The sequence below is a fragment of the Cinclus cinclus genome, unplaced genomic scaffold, assembly GCF_963662255.1.
Source record: "Cinclus cinclus unplaced genomic scaffold, bCinCin1.1 SCAFFOLD_36, whole genome shotgun sequence".
Lineage (NCBI taxonomy): Eukaryota > Metazoa > Chordata > Aves > Passeriformes > Cinclidae > Cinclus > Cinclus cinclus.
The window spans coordinates 1319150-1341365 of record NW_026912055.1 but is presented as its reverse complement, the minus strand read 5'-3'; the positions used below and the strand labels follow the sequence as shown (position 1 = coordinate 1341365).

At 47.3% G+C, this 22216-nt stretch overlaps 2 protein-coding genes across 10 annotated transcripts; both read right to left on the bottom strand.

The window, feature by feature from the left end:
• Window positions 1–2618: 2618 nt before the first annotated feature.
• LOC134057132 (uncharacterized) lies at window positions 2619–11454 on the bottom strand. 6 transcript variants are annotated; one of them, XM_062514161.1, is made up of 7 exons: window positions 10358–11454; window positions 10152–10242; window positions 8782–8880; window positions 8377–8594; window positions 6797–7016; window positions 5901–6035; window positions 2619–2791 (listed from the first exon to the last, which is right to left on the bottom strand). In XM_062514161.1, exons 1-5 carry the CDS (start codon window positions 10681–10683, stop codon window positions 6974–6976), a joined length of 777 nt encoding a protein of 258 aa, XP_062370145.1. In that variant the 5' UTR covers window positions 10684–11454; the 3' UTR covers window positions 2619–2791; window positions 5901–6035; window positions 6797–6973. The 6 variants fall into 6 exon arrangements, 5 of the variants coding, with proteins under 5 accessions (XP_062370145.1, XP_062370146.1, XP_062370148.1 ...); XM_062514162.1 differs by having other exon boundaries at window positions 5948–6035; XM_062514164.1 differs by having other exon boundaries at window positions 2619–6035; window positions 10358–10480; window positions 11033–11454.
• Window positions 11455–15457: 4003 nt separating this feature from the next.
• Window positions 15458–20918, bottom strand: LOC134057126 (uncharacterized). Of its 4 annotated transcripts, XR_009934229.1 has the most exons (7): window positions 20510–20918; window positions 19834–19956; window positions 19628–19718; window positions 18258–18356; window positions 17853–18070; window positions 16274–16493; window positions 15458–15512 (listed from the first exon to the last, which is right to left on the bottom strand). XR_009934229.1 is itself a non-coding variant. In XM_062514154.1 (6 exons), the coding sequence occupies exons 1-6, from the start codon at window positions 20635–20637 to the stop codon at window positions 16451–16453; spliced, it is 702 nt and encodes a 233-aa protein (XP_062370138.1). In that variant the 5' UTR covers window positions 20638–20918; the 3' UTR covers window positions 16131–16450. The 4 variants fall into 4 exon arrangements, 3 of the variants coding, with proteins under 3 accessions (XP_062370138.1, XP_062370139.1, XP_062370140.1); XM_062514154.1 differs by lacking the exon at window positions 15458–15512 and having other exon boundaries at window positions 16131–16493; XM_062514155.1 differs by lacking the exon at window positions 15458–15512 and having other exon boundaries at window positions 16131–16493; window positions 17853–17918.
• Between the last annotated feature and the right edge of the window lie 1298 nt (window positions 20919–22216).

Below are 22216 nucleotides of genomic sequence, written 5' to 3'. Positions count from 1 at the left end.
GCTCTGAAAGGAACTGAGATTCTGCAGGGAGAGATGTTCTCCCGTGGGCACAGGGGCTGCCTCGGCATGGGCTGCGAATGCTTCTGGCCTCTGCCTTCTCCTGCTTGAAAATCTCACCTGGAGCCTGAGCTCAAGGGGGGGTCAAATCAGCTGAATTCCAGGCAACCCTGTCAAGTGCCCCCAAGGGACATGGGTGGGGTTGGGATGAGGGTTTTAAACGGGAAATTCTTTGGCATACACACCTGTCCCTGTCCCGATGCTGCTGAGCTTCCTTGGAAGCTCTGCTGGTTTCTTGGCACAGCTGGCGTTCAAGGGGCAGCTCTGCCTGGGCATGGCCACACTCCATGAAGCACTGGGAGGTTATGGCAGTGGGAATTGAGCAGGGAATTTGGGGCTATGGGATCACTGTCAGCTTTGCTAGTTCCCATCAGTTAGCCCCAAATCTGGGCACTGCACAAAGAACAATGTTCGTGCTCCCCTGTCGGCTCAAGCCCCTGGGCTGGGAAGTTTTGGGAGTCAAATGTATGGAATTATACAAGTCACAGCAACTGGCATCACCCACGGGGAGAATCCAAGTCCCAAACAATTCCTCCACAATCCACTCTGGGGGATAACAGCCTGTGCCTGCCAGGAGCTCTGACTCTGCTTTTCCTACCAGCTCCTGAGCAGTATCAGGGCCACCATGAGGGCTTCAAAATCCAGATAAACCCCAAATCTCACACAATGACTAATCCGAATAAAGAATTGCATTACTCAAAACTGTTATGAATTCTGTGACAACACTGTAATGGACTGCCAGGAACCTCATTAATGCTCTTGTTCTCATTTTTTTTTAATATTTACAGAAGCTGCAAAATGAAACATTAAAACTTATAAACAAGTCAGAGGACAAGCAGGGCTGCCTTTGGATCGCCCTTCACCTCTGCTCCCACTTTGTGCAAACACAGCTTGGGCCGAGGACTGCGAACTCATTATTGCCTCAGCCTCTCCCTCCAAAAGATCCCCTCCCTCTTTCCCTGCAGGTGAACTCCGATCCACTCCTCACCTGCACTGCTCATCCAAGTGTCCATTCTGTGACCCCAGCGAGGTCCCTTTGCCTTTCTCCTGCCCCTCTCCAGCCCCAGGCCGCTCCCCTGCTCGCTTTCTCCCGTGGGCCTCATCCCACACGGAACCTCTCCTCCCTTCCTCGCCGGCTGCTGCCAGGGAAGGAGGACACGCAGAGTCCCAAGGGCTCAGCCCTGCCTGCTAGCCCTGGAGAGCCCTGGCTGCGCTCCCCAGGGCCCTCGCAGAAATTTCCCAGAGAAATTCTCTGCCGGGCTCCCTTCACCTCCCTCGGCAATCCCCTCAGAAATGCCTCCTCGCTCCCCTGGACATCCCCTCGGCATTTTCCTACACAAACACCTCTCGTGTCCCCTCTCAATGACCCCGGGCTTTGCGGCTCCATCCACGGCACGACCCGTGCCCGCTGCTCGTGCTTCACCCGACCACAATCAAGAGCAAATGTTGGCTGGGCTTTCAGAACTGGAAAGGACTTGCAAGCAAAAGAAATCACCTTTTTTCCTTCTTTCTCCTGCTGGACTTGCCTCTGGGGATGCGTGCTGAGCTCTCGCTGCAGGGGACTGTCAGGCCTGAATGGCTGGGAGTTCGTCCTCTTCTCCCTGGGCAAGCAGAAATTGGCATTCATTACACCACAGAAATGCTTTCTGAAACCTTTCCCCTCCCCTGTCCTTTGCTGCTACATCTTCTCTCGCTGCCTTGGAACTGACAGCTGTATCCCTGAGGTCATTTCCCCTGCCTGATTTCTGTGCAGCTCCAAGCTGGGACAAACTGGGATAACTTAAAGGGGGACAGAGGTGAGACTGTCAACGGGATTTTTCTCCAATTTCTAATTACACCAAAACCTCCTCCAATTCCCCAGTGAGAAGAGCACAAACTCACAGCCATTCCGGGCTGGCAGTCACTGAGGGAAATGTGACACAGTATCAATAAATAAGTGACCTTTCCTGGGAGCAGCCATCACCCCAGTCCTCCAGCCTCGGCGAGCTGCTGCAGTCAATGGACCCAACTTCCAAGGCTTAACCTACATTTCTGTCAGCTCTCGTTCGAAAGCTCCCGGACAGTAAATCACACGACGGAATTTTAAAATGGCACCAAGAATAACAGAGCCCAGGCCAAACCCAACCACCCCCATCGCTGCTCCACCCCGCTCTTGGCAGAAACAGTCGTATCCTTTAGAAATCCTCTCCTTCCCCTGCTACTCAGTCCTTCGCTGCCCATCCCCACAGAGGATTTACTCCACCTTTGGCTCCCCACAGCACCTCTCTCCCCAGCACAAATCCCACTTGGCACAGACACAGACGGAGCAGACCTAAGGCCATGGATCCAGCAGCAGCTGCGATTCCGAGCTCCCCGTTCCCCGCACGGCTCATCCATCCAAGCACTCCTGGCAATCTCACCTCAGCCCGGACTCTCTGTTCCTCAGAGGCAAACACGGCCTGATGGGGCACGGCTCTGGCACCCCATTTCCTCCGGCTGCTGCCGACCTGGAAAGCCACAGGGAAACGCAGTCCCCCGGAACCTCACGTCCCCGGATACCAGCAGAGCCGCAGTTTCACCCAGATCCCAGATTCCATAGACACTTCATCCCAGCGGGGAGGAAAAGGGGAACCCTGCGGGGGCAGGACCGGGAGCCCTCCAGTGCAGAGCCCTGGTGCTGAAGCCTCTTGGCTCTGGCTCCTCAAACAGCACAGCTTTTGGCAAAGATGGGAGGAGTGGAACCATTTCTCTGGTCCTGGAAGAGAAGAAGAGGAAAAGAAAATGAAGTCCCCTGCAGAAGTCAAAGGATCCCAGCTTTCACACTTCTGATCTGGACTGCTCGCTGTGGGGCTTGATCCAAGACAGGTGACACCAATTCAAATATAAAAGTGCCCCTCTCCAGCATTTTTGTTCCTAACCCTTTCAGACATTAAAATGAATGCTCATTTTTCTTATTGCAGTCTTTGCTCCATTTTAACAGAACCATTTTCATGCCAGGCCCCACTTGTCACTCACTCAATCCTCCTTCACCACTGGACTTTGCACAAAGGGACACCCAAAACAATAAAACCTTTGTCAACACTCATACACAGCACACACTAAAGCCATCACGACATAGAAAAACTAATCCCATATCTGTTAATATCAAAATCAAGGAAGCACAATATTTAACTGTAATAAAACCTAACAAAGTAGCTAGAGAAGTATTTAAATCCCATTATAACAAACCCAAAAAGTGAAGCATTCTAAACACTCTAAATCTCTTCCAGTACAAATGTTCCAGAAGCCCTCAAAACTCAAATAAGCATTTTATATATCTACTGCCAAACCAAGAGAAAACAAATCAACACCTTAGCTCAACTACCAAACAACTGTAATAAAGCTACTTTAAAAAACCCTAACAAATACCAATTACCCCCTCAACAAGACACTACCAACAGCACCCAACTCAAGATACTTGTCCCATCCACAAAATACTCCGTAACTCAAAACCCAAAACTAAGCAACAAAACCCACACGCCCTTCAACAACCCCATTCAACCTATACACCAACATACAGAAAATAAACTACTACCAGCTATCATTCCTTAAAGAACTCCACCATTACACAACACAGAACCAAATGTATTAAAACTCCAATACAAACTAAAATCCAAACTGAATTGCACACTCGTATTAACATGGCCAAAGCATTTTTCTCTGTTCCTCCAACAGCCCAACACAAACCTCAATTTACCTTCACCAAACAAACGTACAATACACCTAAAAACAACTACCCCAAAACTAAAAACACAATCCTACTGGCTACCACAGATTATATACAAATTACACTAAAAGAAAACTCCACATCATCTACAGTACACAAAAAACTTCAACAAAAATATATTTAAAGTTACCCAAGTTCTCCTAAAAACACATTTTACCGTGAAAAACAAACAAAAAACCTAATGAAAAAATCCACTTCCTAAGGATACACTCGAGAAAACAGCATCGTGTTCCTACCAAGAGCATAAAACATCCACCAGCTCACAAAACACCTTAAGTTATCAAAAAATCCAAACCACCTCAAAACCAATCAACACTAAAACACAAATCCTCCTACTATCCCATCTACCAATATTAAAATTAATAGTCAAAACAAAAATGCCCTCTACCCACCATGCCACCAATACCACATGAAATCAACCAATTACTGTCATCAGGCAGGGCACTCACACCAAAAATCTAAATCCCCAAAGAGGTGAAAATAATTACAAATGAACCTAAAACCAAAAACTTGGATCTCACTAAATAAAAGCAAAAAATACTCTGCAAAATACAAAACCTACACCATACAACCCACTACCAGCAATAAAAAAAGAAACACACTACACTCTTGTCACTAACAATTCCCATCACATCCTAAATATGAAACAGAAATAAAACTGTATAGAAACCCTCATAACAAATCACAAGAACTACTACAAAAAATAAATCAAACCATCTTATTTAACTCAGAACAAGGCAACTGACCCTAAACATTCCAAAAAAACCAAAGAAATATAAAAACCCAAACTAATTGACAACATTACAAGAACCTAAAAGCACTAAAATATTAAAAAAAAAAAAAACCACTACAGTAAAAAAAAAACCTACCTAAAATAATCCACTCTATAAATATCCATGTTCCCAAAAAATAAAAATAATAAAAAACACCAAAACAACAAACAAACCAATCAAACCCAAAAATAAAAATTGCACAAATAAACCTAAATTAACTACGCCAAAAGAAGTTAACTCCAAGCTCAATCAACCCATTATGTCTCAAACCATCAATACACAAATACCACCTACAGATAAACACAAAACCAAAAGATAAATATAACCATAAACAATATCTCCCGTATTATCTGCAAGTATAAAACATATACTGCTAATAAACAAAAGCCCAATGATATAATAATAAAACTAATAAAACATACACTACTAATCAAACAAACCAAACACATAAAACCCCTTTGATATAATAACAAGCCAATATAAATAACATAACCCATATAATATCCCAATTATAAGAGTAAAAAACAAATAAATCAGCTACATGACATTACCTCAAACCCCCAAAACAAACACTGAATACTCACAATAATAAAAGCCATCACAAAATAACTGAAAACCAGCCCTATGCTTTACGCTACAGCCCCTAACACCATCAGAAACCTTAGCAACGCATCCTTTAGAAACAAGACCCCACAAAAAAAAAAAAAAAACACACAAAAACAAAACTCAACTCAAGAAAAACCTTATCAACACCTAAACTAAAAGATACAGCATTAACTAGACAACATCTCTTATCATATGCCACCTACAAACAATATAAAACTATACACTGTATTATTGAAAACCATCTTAAAAGGGCTGCAGTAAAAAAACTTCCGAAAAAATAAAACCTGCATCTAACAAAAGCCATCTAATAATTCCACAACCATTTCTCCGGTCCTGGAAGAGAAGAAGAAGAAAAGAAAATGAAGTCCCCTGCAGAAGTCAAAGGATCCCAGCTTACACACTTCTGATCTGGATTGCTCACTGTGGGGCTTGATCCAAGACAGGTGACACCAATTCAAATATAAAAGTGCCCTTCTCCAGCATTTTTATTCCTAACCCTTTCAGACAGTAAAGGGATGCTCGTTTTTCTTATTGCAGTCTTTGCTCCATTTTAACAGAACCATTTTCATGCCAGACCCCACTTGTCACTCACTCAATCCTCCTTCACCACTGGACTTTGCACAAAGGGACACCCGGGGTGCTGCATCACAAGAAATCCTAAAGAGAAACCCCTCCAAAACCTGACAGAGAAAGGTTTCAAGGCACTGCAGAACACAGACACAGCTGTTCAGGACTTCTCAGGCCACACCAATCCTGTCCCATCCACCTGAGCTCTGCAGGTGAGCTGTGCAAAGGCTCCCCTTGCTCCAAGGCCATCGCTGTCTGAGGCCACAGATGTCCCCCCTGGGCAGCACCTGGAAACAACGTGGGAAAGGCAAAATGAGAATGTTTTCTGTCAAAAAATGAGGAACAAGCATCATCATCAGAACTTCTGGACAAATTTAGTAACATCACTTTCATATGGTACATACAGGCCATGCCCATCCTTCCAGCCCAGGTGAAAACAGGAAGGAGAACTACAGGAAAAGCAGAGTCCCTACTTTGGATGTCTTTCCGAAAGACTCTCTGCACTGTATGCTCTTTGTGCTCTTTAAATGAATGGGTAGCTGCTAAAAAAAAATCTCAGCCCATATTTTCTCAGCCACAGGCAGGACAAGGTGGGCTGCAGCTGGAGAGCCAGGGAGATGCAGGACCTTGGCACGCAAGGGATAAGGGCAGGGGATGCAGGGGGGAGAGCTGGACAAGTCAAGGAACAGGCATTTTCTTGTTTACATTCATCAGGGCTGGGAACTTGGAAAAAAACACGTGGTGCTGCATGCATCCAGGACACAGTGCCCACGGTTTGGTTGTTTTCCCTCTGCTCATAAGCCCGGCCTTCAGCCCCTCTCCAGGGGAGCAGAGAATTCCTCCAGGGTAAGGGTGAGTCCTGGACCACACCCCAGGGATGGGTCAGGTAAAGCAGGGGAGTTGTTTACAGGAACTGACCGCAAAAATCAAACCCAACAAACACTGAAATGGGCTCTGTGGAGCTGCAGCACCAAGTGTTGGCAGCAGGCAGAGGCACGAGGTGCACGCAGGACCAACAAGTAACACCTCACCTGGTTCTTCTGCTTACCTGTATTGCAGTCCTGCTTCACCTCACAGCTGCTCTTCTGCCAAGGCCATTTCCATTTCCACAAGCCTGTGTCACGCGTGGTCAAGGCTGGAACTCCTCCCTTAGGATTTCCACGTCACATCTGGATTTGCCAGGAAGCACCTGCACACACAGATGCCCGTTTCTGTGACAGGTCACTCAGAAATCACGTAAGCCAGCAACTTGCTCCTCACTGCACCGCCTGGAAATACATGAAAAAGCCAGAAAAAGCAACAACCGGTCAACAGCCCACAAATGACACAGCTTAGTGCAGCTTCATCCTAATATTCTTCGTGCCCAGTGATGGAGAGAAAGAAGGAGGAAAGCTCCTCTCCCACTTCTCCCAATTCTGCACCAAGCAGTTGGGAACAGCCAGCACTTCCCTCCCCTGCAGCTGTGGCAGCTTCCCTCCCTCCTTCAGCCTCGCCCTGACTTCTGAGGGGCCACAGGCACCACACCACCCAAAAGCATCAGCGCTCACACCCAGTGCCAGTACGGGTGTCTTCATGGTCCATCTTTGGCCAAACAAACCTCGGGGATGGTTTTCCTTTCCTGACAGACTTGGCCAATCTCATTCCCATCTATCAAGGCAACGCACCCCCCCCCCCCCCCCCCCCCGTACGGCTCTGGGGTCGGAGCCCCTCTGGCACAAAAACTCCAGAGAAGGTTGCAGGGAAGAATCCAAGAGCCAATTGAAATCCCACATATGCAATGCAGGCCGGCTTCTGACAGGTTCCTTGTGGCTTTTGGGACGCAAGAAAAACCTTCAGACCATAAAAACCTGCGTGAGAACCCCACACCGGGCACTTGGCTTTAAAGATGTTGTTGCACTTCACGTTACAGGTAAGAGAATTGCTTTGGGATTTGGCATTTTCTGCACCCACACAAACACATTAAAAGAATTAACTGCAGAGTCCCGAAGCTCGGTTCCTCCAATCTTCTTTTGTTGGTGTCACTTGACATACCAAAATCTAAAGCAACACTTCAAAAGAAATGAAAAGCACCTCCTGAACATCCCCCCATCCCCCATCCCCCCCCCCCCAATTCAGTTTTCCAGTTTAGGGCTTCTTTTAAGAACAGGTTAAAGAAATGAAGAAGAAAGTGTATCAGCTAGTGTACCAACCACCTGTTTTCCATACATTCTCATTACACCTGACGGCTTCTCTAACAAAATTAATTTGTACATGTAAAAACCCGTCCAGCAGGGGCAGCTGATTCTGAGCCCACACCTCGCAGGTGAAGGATCGGGGGAAAGAGCGGCACAGAGGGATCCCAAAGTGCCCAAGAGAGGGTCAAGTTCACTGTGTCGGGGCAGCCTTTTTTCAAACCAAAGTGCCCTGCAGCTGCCCCAAGCCTGGAGTTCACAAAAACAAAACGAGCTCCCCCTCCTGCCTCATTTTCTGCCTTCTCACATCAAGGGACAATCACATCATGCAAAAGATAAGAGAGAAGATGCTAACACCAGCCCAGTGCCCCCAGGAAGCCCCCTGGCACCAGAGTGCTCTTTGTGGGACAAGACCCGCGCTGGGCCCAAGAACTGACTCTAATCCCTGTTACCTGACCTGTCCAGCTGCAGGATCAACGTCCAAAAGCAACACTGGATCCTTAAGGGCAGAGTCTGGCACCCTCTGTAAAAGCCAAGGGGAGAACAAGGCTCCAAAGGCAGCCCCCGATGCCTCCAGCCCCTGCTGCTGGAAACGCTGCCCAGGACTTTGGACCGACGGGATCGAGCCTTCGCACAGCTCGGTCCCGTGGCACCGAGGGTGGCAAACCCCAGAGACTGAAGGAAATCAAACAAAGGGCTGATTTCAATGGACGCCCGGGAGGCTGAAAGCCCCAGCCCAGAACGGCTCCCCACCCAGCTCAGCAGCTGGAACTGCTGCTGCGGGGCACAAGGTCCGAAGGAACGCTGCAGCCGTGACGTTAAAGCCAGCAAAAACAAGGACTAAATGGAAACAGATCCTTACCTGCTCCAGTGACCCAATCTCTGGCTCCTCCTCACGGGGGGACCCTGCTCCAGGGAGCAACCTCCGCACAGCCCCCGAGACCTGGGCTAAGACGCTGCCCTAGCAGCAGAAGACAAGGGGTTAACCAAGCTTTTGGCACACATTCCGTCCCCAGAGGGGTTTGACAAAACATCCATCAGTGCACATCTTTAAGAAGGACAGCTTGTCCCTAGGCTTGCAGTAGACTTTTGTACGTTATTCCTTCAAGGACTGTGTTCTAACATCTTTTGGTATTGACAGTGTTGAAACAAGATTCACCATGAGCTCTGCACCCTGCCGTGCTCCCAGCCCTAAAGGAGAGCTGGGTACCCTCACACTCATCCAGGCTGAGGCAGCTCTCCTGGAGGGAGAGTAGTTAGAAAAGCATCCCAATTAAAACTTCATTTGCATCCAAATATCTTCCCTGAAATTAAGATGGGGTCTAAGTGCCGTGAAGGAATCAGAGATGAAAAGAACTGATGTGAAACACAAACAGGAAAAAGTGAAACAAGAACATGAAAAAGCGGTAGTGGAATGGATCTTGGACTGATTAGTTCTTAGAGGAATTTTAACTCAAGTCGTGTTAAAAGCGAATCTCTGCACATGACACTCTGAAGCCCAGAGGCAGTACATGATTTCACCATGGAGCCACTGAGCCAGCACTTGGATAAACCTGTCTGCTGCACGAACAGTGAGCTCTGCTCTCCTGGAACCAGGCAACGGGGAAAACACTGCAGTAAAAATGTTTGCTGTACATCCTCCTATGCTTGCACAAAAGCATCCTGTGGGACACACCTTCAGTCATGCAGGAAGAACCCCTGAATTCCTGTTTCACATTTCCACAAGGAAAACTGGGAGCAATAACCATGCTGGGGTTCGATGATAGCATTAAAGAGATTCATCTGCAGCTACGACTGTCCTGTTGGAGTCTGCACCTGAATTCCTTAACTACCATTAGACAAATCCTTTAGCTAAGCAGCTAAATAAGCACATGGGAGAAGACACTGAGAGGAGAAAGAGTCGTCAGTATCTAAGATGCTGGCACACCAACATAAACATAAGGAATCATCAACCCCCAAAGAAAGCAGAGGCAGAAGTATCCAGCTCCAGGCCAGCAGGCACCTGTAACTTTGAACACCACAACACCACGCTCGCTGGAAACAAACTGGGGCTTCAGTAACCTCCCCCTCACTGCAGTTCACTCTCGCCTCTGCTCCCCACCAAGATTCACACGAGTGAACGACATGGAGTTATTCCCTTTTGACCTTTCTTAGGCACCTGTTAACGCACAGACTGGTACGGCACGCAAGGTCTGATGGAAAAACAATCCTGCTTTTACACAGAACAGTCACCTGGACTGTAAGTCGCTGAACACTTTTTCCTTTGACGCTGATGTGAAGAGAGTTCCTCCCTCTCTCTCTCTCTCTCTCTCTCATCCGAGTCCTGCTGAATAAAAAGTACACTTAGGAAGAATGCAGGTGGGGAGAGATGAAAGATTAAACGTTTTTTTCCAAGTACCTCTGCATCAACTAAGACCAGTTACAGACATCACACCTACATGCTGCATGCTGCAGACAAACGATTGATTTTCCAAGGTGTACTTTGAAATCTACTGTATCCCGCTTTGGAATCTCTACCAAAACTCAGAGTAGCTGTTCTGGATCCGGGAATTTTGAGGTAACTGTTAAAAAAAAAAAAAAAAGTAGACACAAGAGAAATGAAAACTGTTTTCCCTCTGGGAATGACATTTCTTTTATACTTTTTGTTCCACTTCAGTCCTTGAAAGGCAGCTTCTGGGCGAATATCATGCAGAGGCCCAGTGTAGGAATCGGACTGACTGACATGCCAAGCCAGACCAGTGTTTTGGGTGAGGAGTTGGCCCATGGCCCCAGACCTTGGAGGGCATTTGTTTAAGTTTAGAATAGCTCCTAAGAAGGTTGTCAAAGGTTTTAAAAATTCTTTATGGCAAAGCTTTAAGGTAAAGCTTTATAACCCTCATTTCCCATTGGTTGCCTCTATTCCCAGTTATGTCATCCCTTGTCTCCTCCCAGCTCTGGAAAGTTCTTGTATCCCTGTACCCCCCCGCCCCCCCCACTGGTTTATGTTCACTGCACTGTTCCACCCATCCTACCTTATCGGCCCCTGCCCTGTATTACTCCTCCCTTACACCACTTTTCCCTTTACCCACTGGATTCTCACCCTGGACCCACCTCCCATCATCCCTTATAAATACCCTGGATTTTCCCTCAGCCTTGTCTTCGACCCTGAACTCTTCCAGTGTATGCCCTCGCTGCAGGGGACTGTCAGGCCTGAATGGCTGGGAGTTCGTCCTCTTCTCCCTGGGCAAGCAGAAATTGGCATTCATTACACCACAGAAATGCTTTCTGAAACCTTTCCCCTCCCCTGCCCTTGGCTGCTACATCTTCTCTCGCTGCCTTGGAACTGACAGCTGTATCCCTGAGGTCATTTCCCCTGCCTGACTTCTGCGCAGCTCCAAGCTGGGACAAACTGGGATAACTTAGGGGGGACAGAGGTGAGACACTTTTATTTAGCAGGATTTTTCTCCGACTGCTAATTACAGCCAAAACCTTCTCCAATCCCCCACTGAGAAGAGCACAAACTCACAGCCATTCCGGGCTGAGGGAAATGTGACACAGTATCAATAAATAAGTGACCTTTCCTGGGAGCAGCCATCACCCCAGTCCTCCAGCCTCGGCGAGCTGCTGCAGTCAATGGACCCAACTTCCAAGGCTTAACCTACATTTCTGTCAGCTCTCGTTCGAAAGCTCCCGCACAGTAAATCACACGACAGAATTTTAAAATGGCACCAAGAATAACAGAGCCCAGGCCAAACCCAACCACCCCCATCGCTGCTCCACCCCGCTCTTGGCAGAAACAGTCGTATCCTTTAGAAATCCTCTCCTTCCCCTGCTACTCAGTCCTTCGCTGCCCATCCCCACAGAGGATTTACTCCACCTTTGGCTCCCCACAGCACCTCTCTCCCCAGCACAAATCCCACTTGGCACAGACACAGACGGAGCAGACCTAAGGCCATGGATCCAGCAGCAGCTGCGATTCCGAGCTCCCCGTTCCCCGCACGGCTCATCCATCCAAGCACTCCTGGCAATCTCACCTCAGCCCGGACTCTCTGTTCCTCAGAGGCAAACACGGCCTGATGGGGCACGGCTCTGGCACCCCATTTCCTCCGGCTGCTGCCGACCTGGAAAGCCACAGGGAAACGCAGTCCCCCGGAACCTCACGTCCCTGGATACCAGCAGAGCTGCAGTTTCACCCAGATCCCAGATTCCATAGACACTTCATCCCAGCGGGGAGGAAAAGGGGAACCCTGCGGGGGCAGGACCGGGAGCCCTCCAGTGCAGAGCCCTGGTGCTGAAGCCTCTTGGCTCTGGCTCCTCAAACAGCACAGCTTTTGGCAAAGATGGGAGGAGTGGAACCATTTCTCTGGTCCTGGAAGAGAAGAAGAGGAAAAGAAAATGAAGTCCCCTGCAGAAGTCAAAGGATCCCAGCTTTCACACTTCTGATCTGGACTGCTCGCTGTGGGGCTTGATCCAAGACAGGTGACACCAATTCAAATATAAAAGTGCCCCTCTCCAGCATTTTTGTTCCTAACCCTTTCAGACATTAAAATGAATGCTCATTTTTCTTATTGCAGTCTTTGCTCCATTTTAACAGAACCATTTTCATGCCAGGCCCCACTTGTCACTCACTCAATCCTCCTTCACCACTGGACTTTGCACAAAGGGACACCCGAAACAATAAAACCTTTGTCAACACTCATACACAGCACACACTAAAGCCATCACGACATAGAAAAACTAATCCCATATCTGTTAATATCAAAATCAAGGAAGCACAATATTTAACTGTAATAAAACCTAACAAAGTAGCTAGAGAAGTATTTAAATCCCATTATAACAAACCCAAAAAGTGAAGCATTCTAAACACTCTAAATCTCTTCCAGTACAAATGTTCCAGAAGCCCTCAAAACTCAAATAAGCATTTTATATATCTACTGCCAAACCAAGAGAAAACAAATCAACACCTTAGCTCAACTACCAAACAACTGTAATAAAGCTACTTTAAAAAACCCTAACAAATACCAATTACCCCCTCAACAAGACACTACCAACAGCACCCAACTCAAGATACTTGTCCCATCCACAAAATACTCCGTAACTCAAAACCCAAAACTAAGCAACAAAACCCACACGCCCTTCAACAACCCCATTCAACCTATACACCAACATACAGAAAATAAACTACTACCAGCTATCATTCCTTAAAGAACTCCACCATTACACAACACAGAACCAAATGTATTAAAACTCCAATACAAACTAAAATCCAAACTGAATTGCACACTCGTATTAACATGGCCAAAGCATTTTTCTCTGTTCCTCCAACAGCCCAACACAAACCTCAATTTACCTTCACCAAACAAACGTACAATACACCTAAAAACAACTACCCCAAAACTAAAAACACAATCCTACTGGCTACCACAGATTATATACAAATTACACTAAAAGAAAACTCCACATCATCTACAGTACACAAAAAACTTCAACCAAAATATATTTAAAGTTACCCAAGTTCTCCTAAAAACACATTTTACCGTGAAAAACAAACAAAAAACCTAATGAAAAAATCCACTTCCTAAGGATACACTCGAGAAAACAGCACCGTGTTCCTACCAAGAGCATAAAACATCCACCAGCTCACAAAACACCTTAAGTTATCAAAAAATCCAAACCACCTCAAAACCAATCAACACTAAAACACAAATCCTCCTACTATCCCATCTACCAATATTAAAATTAATAGTCAAAACAAAAATGCCCTCTACCCACCATGCCACCAATACCACATGAAATCAACCAATTACTGTCATCAGGCAGGGCACTCACACCAAAAATCTAAATCCCCAAAGAGGTGAAAATAATTACAAATGAACCTAAAACCAAAAACTTGGATCTCACTAAATAAAAGCAAAAAATACTCTGCAAAATACAAAACCTACACCATACAACCCACTACCAGCAATAAAAAAAGAAACACACTACACTCTTGTCACTAACAATTCCCATCACATCCTAAATATGAAACAGAAATAAAACTGTATAGAAACCCTCATAACAAATCACAAGAACTACTACAAAAAATAAATCAAACCATCTTATTTAACTCAGAACAAGGCAACTGACCCTAAACATTCCAAAAAAACCAAAGAAATATAAAAACCCAAACTAATTGACAACATTACAAGAACCTAAAAGCACTAAAATATTAAAAAAAAAAAATAACCACTACAGTAAAAACAAAACCTACCTAAAATAACCCACTCTATAAATATCCATGTTCCCAAAAAATAAAAATAATAAAAAACACCAAAACAACAAACAAACCAATCAAACCCAAAAATAAAAATTGCACAAATAAACCTAAATTAACTACGCCAAAAGAAGTTAACTCCAAGCTCAATCAACCCATTATGTCTCAAACCATCAATACACAAATACCACCTACAGATAAACACAAAACCAAAAGATAAATATAACCATAAACAATATCTCCCGTATTATCTGCAAGTATAAAACATATACTGCTAATAAACAAAAGCCCAATGATATAATAATAAAACTAATAAAACATACACTACTAATCAAACAAACCAAACACATAAAACCCCTTTGATATAATAACAAGCCAATATAAATAACATAACCCATATAATATCCCAATTATAAGAGTAAAAAACAAATAAATCAGCTACATGACATTACCTCAAACCCCCAAAACAAACACTGAATACTCACAATAATAAAAGCCATCACAAAATAACTGAAAACCAGCCCTATGCTTTACGCTACAGCCCCTAACACCATCAGAAACCTTAGCAACGCATCCTTTAGAAACAAGACCCCACAAAAAAAAAAAAAAAACACACAAAAACAAAACTCAACTCAAGAAAAACCTTATCAACACCTAAACTAAAAGATACAGCATTAACTAGACAACATCTCTTATCATATGCCACCTACAAACAATATAAAACTATACACTGTATTATTGAAAACCATCTTAAAAGGGCTGCAGTAAAAAAACTTCCGAAAAAATAAAACCTGCATCTAACAAAAGCCATCTAATAATTCCACAACCATTTCTCCGGTCCTGGAAGAGAAGAAGAAGAAAAGAAAATGAAGTCCCCTGCAGAAGTCAAAGGATCCCAGCTTACACACTTCTGATCTGGATTGCTCACTGTGGGGCTTGATCCAAGACAGGTGACACCAATTCAAATATAAAAGTGCCCTTCTCCAGCATTTTTATTCCTAACCCTTTCAGACAGTAAAGGGATGCTCGTTTTTCTTATTGCAGTCTTTGCTCCATTTTAACAGAACCATTTTCATGCCAGACCCCACTTGTCACTCACTCAATCCTCCTTCACCACTGGACTTTGCACAAAGGGACACCCGGGGTGCTGCATCACAAGAAATCCTAAAGAGAAACCCCTCCAAAACCTGACAGAGAAAGGTTTCAAGGCACTGCAGAACACAGACACAGCTGTTCAGGACTTCTCAGGCCACACCAATCCTGTCCCATCCACCTGAGCTCTGCAGGTGAGCTGTGCAAAGGCTCGCCTTGCTCCAAGGCCATCGCTGTCTGAGGCCACAGATGTCCCCCCTGGGCAGCACCTGGAAACAATGTGGGAAAGGCAAAATGAGAATGTTTTCTGTCAAAAAATGAGGAACAAGCATCATCATCAGAACTTCTGGACAAATTTAGTAACATCACTTTCATATGGTACATACAGGCCATGCCCATCCTTCCAGCCCAGGTGAAAACAGGAAGGAGAACTACAGGAAAAGCAGAGTCCCTACTTTGGATGTCTTTCCGAAAGACTCTCTGCACTGTATGCTCTTTGTGCTCTTTAAATGAATGGGTAGCTGCTAAAAAAAAATCTCAGCCCATATTTTCTCAGCCACAGGCAGGACAAGGTGGGCTGCAGCTGGAGAGCCAGGGAGATGCAGGACCTTGGCACGCAAGGGATAAGGGCAGGGGATGCAGGGGGGAGAGCTGGACAAGTCAAGGAACAGGCATTTTCTTGTTTACATTCATCAGGGCTGGGAACTTGGAAAAAAACACGTGGTGCTGCATGCATCCAGGACACAGTGCCCACGGTTTGGTTGTTTTCCCTCTGCTCATAAGCCCGGCCTTCAGCCCCTCTCCAGGGGAGCAGAGAATTCCTCCAGGGTAAGGGTGAGTCCTGGACCACACCCCAGGGATGAGTCAGGTAAAGCAGGGGAGTTGTTTACAGGAACTGACCGCAAAAATCAAACCCAACAAACACTGAAATGGGCTCTGTGGAGCTGCAGCACCAAGTGTTGGCAGCAGGCAGAGGCACGAGGTGCACGCAGGACCAACAAGTAACACCTCACCTGGTTCTTCTGCTTACCTGTATTGCAGTCCTGCTTCACCTCACAGCTGCTCTTCTGCCAAGGCCATTTCCATTTCCACAAGCCTGTGTCACGCGTGGTCAAGGCTGGAACTCCTCCCTTAGGATTTCCACGTCACATCTGGATTTGCCAGGAAGCACCTGCACACACAGATGCCCGTTTCTGTGACAGGTCACTCAGAAATCACGTAAGCCAGCAACTTGCTCCTCACTGCACCGCCTGGAAATACATGAAAAAGCCAGAAAAAGCAACAACCGGTCAACAGCCCACAAATGACACAGCTTAGTGCAGCTTCATCCTAATATTCTTCGTGCCCAGTGATGGAGAGAAAGAAGGAGGAAAGCTCCTCTCCCACTTCTCCCAATTCTGCACCAAGCAGTTGGGAACAGCCAGCACTTCCCTCCCCTGCAGCTGTGGCAGCTTCCCTCCCTCCTTCAGCCTCGCCCTGACTTCTGAGGGGCCACAGGCACCACACCACCCAAAAGCATCAGCGCTCACACCCAGTGCCAGTACGGGTGTCTTCATGGTCCATCTTTGGCCAAACAAACCTCGGGGATGGTTTTCCTTTCCTGACAGACTTGGCCAATCTCATTCCCATCTATCAAGGCAACGCACCCCCCCCCCCCCCGTACGGCTCTGGGGTCGGAGCCCCTCTGGCACAAAAACTCCAGAGAAGGTTGCAGGGAAGAATCCAAGAGCCAATTGAAATCCCACATATGCAATGCAGGCCGGCTTCTGACAGGTTCCTTGTGGCTTTTGGGACGCAAGAAAAACCTTCAGACCATAAAAACCTGCGTGAGAACCCCACACCGGGCACTTGGCTTTAAAGATGTTGTTGCACTTCACGTTACAGGTAAGAGAATTGCTTTGGGATTTGGCATTTTCTGCACCCACACAAACACATTAAAAGAATTAACTGCAGAGTCCCGAAGCTCGGTTCCTCCAATCTTCTTTTGTTGGTGTCACTTGACATACCAAAATCTAAAGCAACACTTCAAAAGAAATGAAAAGCACCTCCTGAACATCCCCCCATCCCCCATCCCCCCCCCCCCCCCCCCAATTCAGTTTTCCAGTTTAGGGCTTCTTTTAAGAACAGGTTAAAGAAATGAAGAAGAAAGTGTATCAGCTAGTGTACCAACCACCTGTTTTCCATACATTCTCATTACACCTGACGGCTTCTCTAACAAAATTAATTTGTACATGTAAAAACCCGTCCAGCAGGGGCAGCTGATTCTGAGCCCACACCTCGCAGGTGAAGGATCGGGGGAAAGAGCGGCACAGAGGGATCCCAAAGTGCCCAAGAGAGGGTCAAGTTCACTGTGTCGGGGCAGCCTTTTTTCAAACCAAAGTGCCCTGCAGCTGCCCCAAGCCTGGAGTTCACAAAAACAAAACGAGCTCCCCCTCCTGCCTCATTTTCTGCCTTCTCACATCAAGGGACAATCACATCATGCAAAAGATAAGAGAGAAGATGCTAACACCAGCCCAGTGCCCCCAGGAAGCCCCCTGGCACCAGAGTGCTCTTTGTGGGACAAGACCCGCGCTGGGCCCAAGAACTGACTCTAATCCCTGTTACCTGACCTGTCCAGCTGCAGGATCAACGTCCAAAAGCAACACTGGATCCTTAAGGGCAGAGTCTGGCACCCTCTGTAAAAGCCAAGGGGAGAACAAGGCTCCAAAGGCAGCCCCCGATGCCTCCAGCCCCTGCTGCTGGAAACGCTGCCCAGGACTTTGGACCGACGGGATCGAGCCTTCGCACAGCTCGGTCCCGTGGCACCGAGGGTGGCAAACCCCAGAGACTGAAGGAAATCAAACAAAGGGCTGATTTCAATGGACGCCCGGGAGGCTGAAAGCCCCAGCCCAGAACGGCTCCCCACCCAGCTCAGCAGCTGGAACTGCTGCTGCGGGGCACAAGGTCCGAAGGAACGCTGCAGCCGTGACGTTAAAGCCAGCAAAAACAAGGACTAAATGGAAACAGATCCTTACCTGCTCCAGTGACCCAATCTCTGGCTCCTCCTCACGGGGGGACCCTGCTCCAGGGAGCAACCTCCGCACAGCCCCCGAGACCTGGGCTAAGACGCTGCCCTAGCAGCAGAAGACAAGGGGTTAACCAAGCTTTTGGCACACATTCCGTCCCCAGAGGGGTTTGACAAAACATCCATCAGTGCACATCTTTAAGAAGGACAGCTTGTCCCTAGGCTTGCAGTAGACTTTTGTACGTTATTCCTTCAAGGACTGTGTTCTAACATCTTTTGGTATTGACAGTGTTGAAACAAGATTCACCATGAGCTCTGCACCCTGCCGTGCTCCCAGCCCTAAAGGAGAGCTGGGTACCCTCACACTCATCCAGGCTGAGGCAGCTCTCCTGGAGGGAGAGTAGTTAGAAAAGCATCCCAATTAAAACTTCATTTGCATCCAAATATCTTCCCTGAAATTAAGATGGGGTCTAAGTGCCGTGAAGGAATCAGAGATGAAAAGAACTGATGTGAAACACAAACAGGAAAAAGTGAAACAAGAACATGAAAAAGCGGTAGTGGAATGGATCTTGGACTGATTAGTTCTTAGAGGAATTTTAACTCAAGTCGTGTTAAAAGCGAATCTCTGCACATGACACTCTGAAGCCCAGAGGCAGTACATGATTTCACCATGGAGCCACTGAGCCAGCACTTGGATAAACCTGTCTGCTGCACGAACAGTGAGCTCTGCTCTCCTGGAACCAGGCAACGGGGAAAACACTGCAGTAAAAATGTTTGCTGTACATCCTCCTATGCTTGCACAAAAGCATCCTGTGGGACACACCTTCAGTCATGCAGGAAGAACCCCTGAATTCCTGTTTCACATTTCCACAAGGAAAACTGGGAGCAATAACCATGCTGGGGTTCGATGATAGCATTAAAGAGATTCATCTGCAGCTACGACTGTCCTGTTGGAGTCTGCACCTGAATTCCTTAACTACCATTAGACAAATCCTTTAGCTAAGCAGCTAAATAAGCACATGGGAGAAGACACTGAGAGGAGAAAGAGTCGTCAGTATCTAAGATGCTGGCACACCAACATAAACATAAGGAATCATCAACCCCCAAAGAAAGCAGAGGCAGAAGTATCCAGCTCCAGGCCAGCAGGCACCTGTAACTTTGAACACCACAACACCACGCTCGCTGGAAACAAACTGGGGCTTCAGTAACCTCCCCCTCACTGCAGTTCACTCTCGCCTCTGCTCCCCACCAAGATTCACACGAGTGAACGACATGGAGTTATTCCCTTTTGACCTTTCTTAGGCACCTGTTAACGCACAGACTGGTACGGCACGCAAGGTCTGATGGAAAAACAATCCTGCTTTTACACAGAACAGTCACCTGGACTGTAAGTCGCTGAACACTTTTTCCTTTGACGCTGATGTGAAGAGAGTTCCTCCCTCTCTCTCTCTCTCTCTCTCTCATCCGAGTCCTGCTGAATAAAAAGTACACTTAGGAAGAATGCAGGTGGGGAGAGATGAAAGATTAAACGTTTTTTTCCAAGTACCTCTGCATCAACTAAGACCAGTTACAGACATCACACCTACATGCTGCATGCTGCAGACAAACGATTGATTTTCCAAGGTGTACTTTGAAATCTACTGTATCCCGCTTTGGAATCTCTACCAAAACTCAGAGTAGCTGTTCTGGATCCGGGAATTTTGAGGTAACTGTTAAAAAAAAAAAAAAAAAGTAGACACAAGAGAAATGAAAACTGTTTTCCCTCTGGGAATGACATTTCTTTTATACTTTTTGTTCCACTTCAGTCCTTGAAAGGCAGCTTCTGGGCGAATATCATGCAGAGGCCCAGTGTAGGAATCGGACTGACTGACATGCCAAGCCAGACCAGTGTTTTGGGTGAGGAGTTGGCCCATGGCCCCAGACCTTGGAGGGCATTTGTTTAAGTTTAGAATAGCTCCTAAGAAGGTTGTCAAAGGTTTTAAAAATTCTTTATGGCAAAGCTTTAAGGTAAAGCTTTATAACCCTCATTTCCCATTGGTTGCCTCTATTCCCAGTTATGTCATCCCTTGTCTCCTCCCAGCTCTGGAAAGTTCTTGTATCCCTGTACCCCCCCGCCCCCCCCACTGGTTTATGTTCACTGCACTGTTCCACCCATCCTACCTTATCGGCCCCTGCCCTGTATTACTCCTCCCTTACACCACTTTTCCCTTTACCCACTGGATTCTCACCCTGGACCCACCTCCCATCATCCCTTATAAATACCCTGGATTTTCCCTCAGCCTTGTCTTCGACCCTGAACTCTTCCAGTGTATGCCCTCGCTGCAGGGGACTGTCAGGCCTGAATGGCTGGGAGTTCGTCCTCTTCTCCCTGGGCAAGCAGAAATTGGCATTCATTACACCACAGAAATGCTTTCTGAAACCTTTCCCCTCCCCTGCCCTTGGCTGCTACATCTTCTCTCGCTGCCTTGGAACTGACAGCTGTATCCCTGAGGTCATTTCCCCTGCCTGACTTCTGCGCAGCTCCAAGCTGGGACAAACTGGGATAACTTAGGGGGGACAGAGGTGAGACACTTTTATTTAGCAGGATTTTTCTCCGACTGCTAATTACAGCCAAAACCTTCTCCAATCCCCCACTGAGAAGAGCACAAACTCACAGCCATTCCGGGCTGAGGGAAATGTGACACAGTATCAATAAATAAGTGACCTTTCCTGGGAGCAGCCATCACCCCAGTCCTCCAGCCTCGGCGAGCTGCTGCAGTCAATGGACCCAACTTCCAAGGCTTAACCTACATTTCTGTCAGCTCTCGTTCGAAAGCTCCCGCACAGTAAATCACACGACAGAATTTTAAAATGGCACCAAGAATAACAGAGCCCAGGCCAAACCCAACCACCCCCATCGCTGCTCCACCCCGCTCTTGGCAGAAACAGTCGTATCCTTTAGAAATCCTCTCCTTCCCCTGCTACTCAGTCCTTCGCTGCCCATCCCCACAGAGGATTTACTCCACCTTTGGCTCCCCACAGCACCTCTCTCCCCAGCACAAATCCCACTTGGCACAGACACAGATGGAGCAGACCTAAGGCAATGGATCCAGCAGCAGCTGCGATTCCGAGCTCCCCGTTCCCCGCACGGCTCATCCATCCAAGCACTCCTGGCAATCTCACCTCAGCCCGGACTCTCTGTTCCTCAGAGGCAAACACGGCCTGATGGGGCACGGCTCTGGCACCCCATTTCCTCCGGCTCCTGCCGACCTGGAAAGCCACAGGGAAACGCAGTCCCCCGGAACCTCACGTCCCTGGATACCAGCAGAGCTGCAGTTTCACCCAGATCCCAGATTCCATAGACACTTCATCCCAGCGGGGAGGAAAAGGGGAACCCTGCGGGGGCAGGACCGGGAGCCCTCCAGTGCAGAGCCCTGGTGCTGAAGCCTCTTGGCTCTGGCTCCTCAAACAGCACAGCTTTTGGCAAAGATGGGAGGAGTGGAACCATTTCTCTGGTCCTGGAAGAGAAGAAGAGGAAAAGAAAATGAAGTCCCCTGCAGAAGTCAAAGGATCCCAGCTTTCACACTTCTGCTGCGGACTGCTCGCTGTGGGGCTGCATCCGAGACAGGCGACGGCTGCAGTACCGCGCTGTGCCCACAAGGCGGCAGCACTGCCGCCGAGCTCAGCCCGGGGCTGCGGCCCTTTGGGGACGGGCAGACAGACAGACAGACAGACAGACAGACAGACAAGGGATGGGGTGGGGGGGGGATGAAACAACGAGATCCATCCCTTCAGGAAATCCCCCTGAATGAATGCACCAAAATAAACCCCAGCCAAAACTAAAGAAAGCCTTCCTCTAACGAAATGAAAACAAACAAAAATTTTTCATGTATTCTACGGCCACCCCTCCCTAGGAATGTCCTGGCACCCGTGGGTCCCTCTGGGGGAGGGCACCCAGCACGGCCCCCCCCCCCCCCCCCCCCGCCCCAT